Genomic DNA, 2027 nt, shown 5'->3' with positions numbered 1-2027 from the left:
CACACACACACACACACACACACACACACACACACACACACACACACACATGACGCAGGTGTGTATTTTAACATATGACCAGTGAGAGAGAGAGAGAGAGAAAGAGAGGGAGAGAGAGAGAGAGGAGGGGGAGGGTTGGAGGGATGAGGGACGGATGGAGAAACAGACACACACACACACACACACACACACACACACACACACACACACACACACACACTCAAACATCCAAGAAACACACACACACACACACACAAACATCCAAAAACACAACAATTTATACCAAAACACCAAAAAAAAACTCACCATTTCACTAAAAAAAAACAGGAAAACACATCGAATCACATTTTCACCCTTTGAACACGCAAAACACCCATAACCCTTTCTCAACCCTTTACAAACCCTAAACACACACCCACAAACACACAAACACACCTTTTCAATCCCCCACAAACCCCAGGGCCTTCAGTAGCTGCACTAGACACGCGCATAGACACACGGAGGAGGCGAGAGTGAGAGGAGAGGACCCGCATGTGACTCTGCTAATATTCTTGCACTTCTCCTCCTGCAAGTCACTGTATGAGAGTGTGGCAGTGACTTTCTTGACAAACAGTGCCTCGTGTCTCCTGCACCGGAACACACTGTATCTGTAAACGCAGGTTAGGAGTTCCTCTCTGATGCTGTGGAGGAGGAGGAGGTGGAGGTGGAGGAGGAGGTGGAGTTAGAGGAAGAGGACAGGTAGTGGATGAAGAGGAGGTAGAGTAGAAGGAAGAGGAGAGAAGGAAAAGGAAGAGGTGGTGAATTTGGATTAAGAGGAGGAGGAGGAACAGAGAGAGAGAGAGAGAGAGAGAGAGAGAGAGAGAGAGAGAGAGAGAGAGAGAGAGAGAGAGAAGGTCATTAGAATACATTACGTGCATAATCTTTCATTTAAATGCTAGTGAAAAAAAAGAATCATTTTAATAACATTTCAAGAATTATACTTTTAAAAATCTGTCTCATTAGTATTACTCGTGGTGGTGGTGGTGGTGGTGGTGATGGTGGTAGTGGTAGTGGTGATGGTGGTAATGGTGGTGGTGGTCTTTCAAGTATATCACTAATAATTTCACTTCTATCACAATACATCAAGTTCATAATAGAAAAAAATTGAACGATAGATTAATTTCCCTGCATTTCTTATGTTTCTTTCACTGGGACTGCTTTTCGAGGCCACACAGATAATTAATCAGATTCACAAGAGTGTTTTTGTCGTCGGTAATAAAGGATACGTGTTAAATTTTCACTGGAATCTTGAAAACACTTGAAAAAAACCAATAACTTCCACGAGAGCCTATTGGACCCTGATAACTTCCACGAGAGCCTCTCTAGATGGAATTGGAATCATGAAAACACTCTTGGACACTCGAGTTATTACCAGAAACACAAAACACATCAAACAAACTCAAAAATATTCTGAAAACAACAAAACATTCCCAAAACTACACCAAAACACACCCAAAACACTTCCAAACACACCAAAACACACCAAAACACATCAAAACACATCCAAAACACACCAAAACATACCAAAACACATCAAAACACACCAAAACACATCAAAACACATCCAAAACACACCCAAAACACCCCAAAACACATCCAAAACACACCAAAACTCACCAAAACACATCCAAAACACACCCAAAACACACCAAAACACACCCAAAACACTTCTAAACACACGCAAACACATCAAAACACATCCAAAAACACACCAAAACACTTCTAAACACATTCAAAACACACCAAAACACTTCTAAACACACCCAAAACACACCAAAACACATCCAAAACACACGCAAACACACCAAAACACATCCAAAAACACACCAAAACACATCAAAGCACATCCAAACACACCCAAAACACACCCAAACACACCAAAACACTTCTAAACACCCACAAAGACACCCAAACACACTCACTATCCACGAATACACTCACCAGCAAATGTTATGGTCTCTCGCTGCTTCGGTGATGTTAGTAAGGCG

At 42.0% G+C, this 2027-nt stretch overlaps 1 protein-coding gene across 1 annotated transcript in view; it reads right to left on the bottom strand.

Moving 5' to 3' along the window:
- Positions 1-2027, bottom strand: part of LOC135094653 (uncharacterized) — a 4783-nt gene continuing 2756 nt past the window's right edge. Inside the window, exons 4-5 of the mRNA XM_063994932.1 lie at positions 1981-2027; positions 1-680 (exon numbers count right to left, since the gene is read on the bottom strand). The exon at positions 1981-2027 is cut by the window's right edge and continues 92 nt beyond it. Of these exons, the coding sequence (XP_063851002.1) occupies positions 440-680; positions 1981-2027 (288 nt within the window). The 3' untranslated portion in view covers positions 1-439. The remainder of the gene's footprint in view (positions 681-1980) is intronic.

Source organism: Scylla paramamosain, chromosome 46 (assembly GCF_035594125.1).
Source record: "Scylla paramamosain isolate STU-SP2022 chromosome 46, ASM3559412v1, whole genome shotgun sequence".
In the NCBI taxonomy this organism is placed as follows: domain Eukaryota; kingdom Metazoa; phylum Arthropoda; class Malacostraca; order Decapoda; family Portunidae; genus Scylla; species Scylla paramamosain.
Note: the sequence above shows the minus strand (reverse complement) of the source record. Positions and strands in the feature narration are given on the sequence as shown.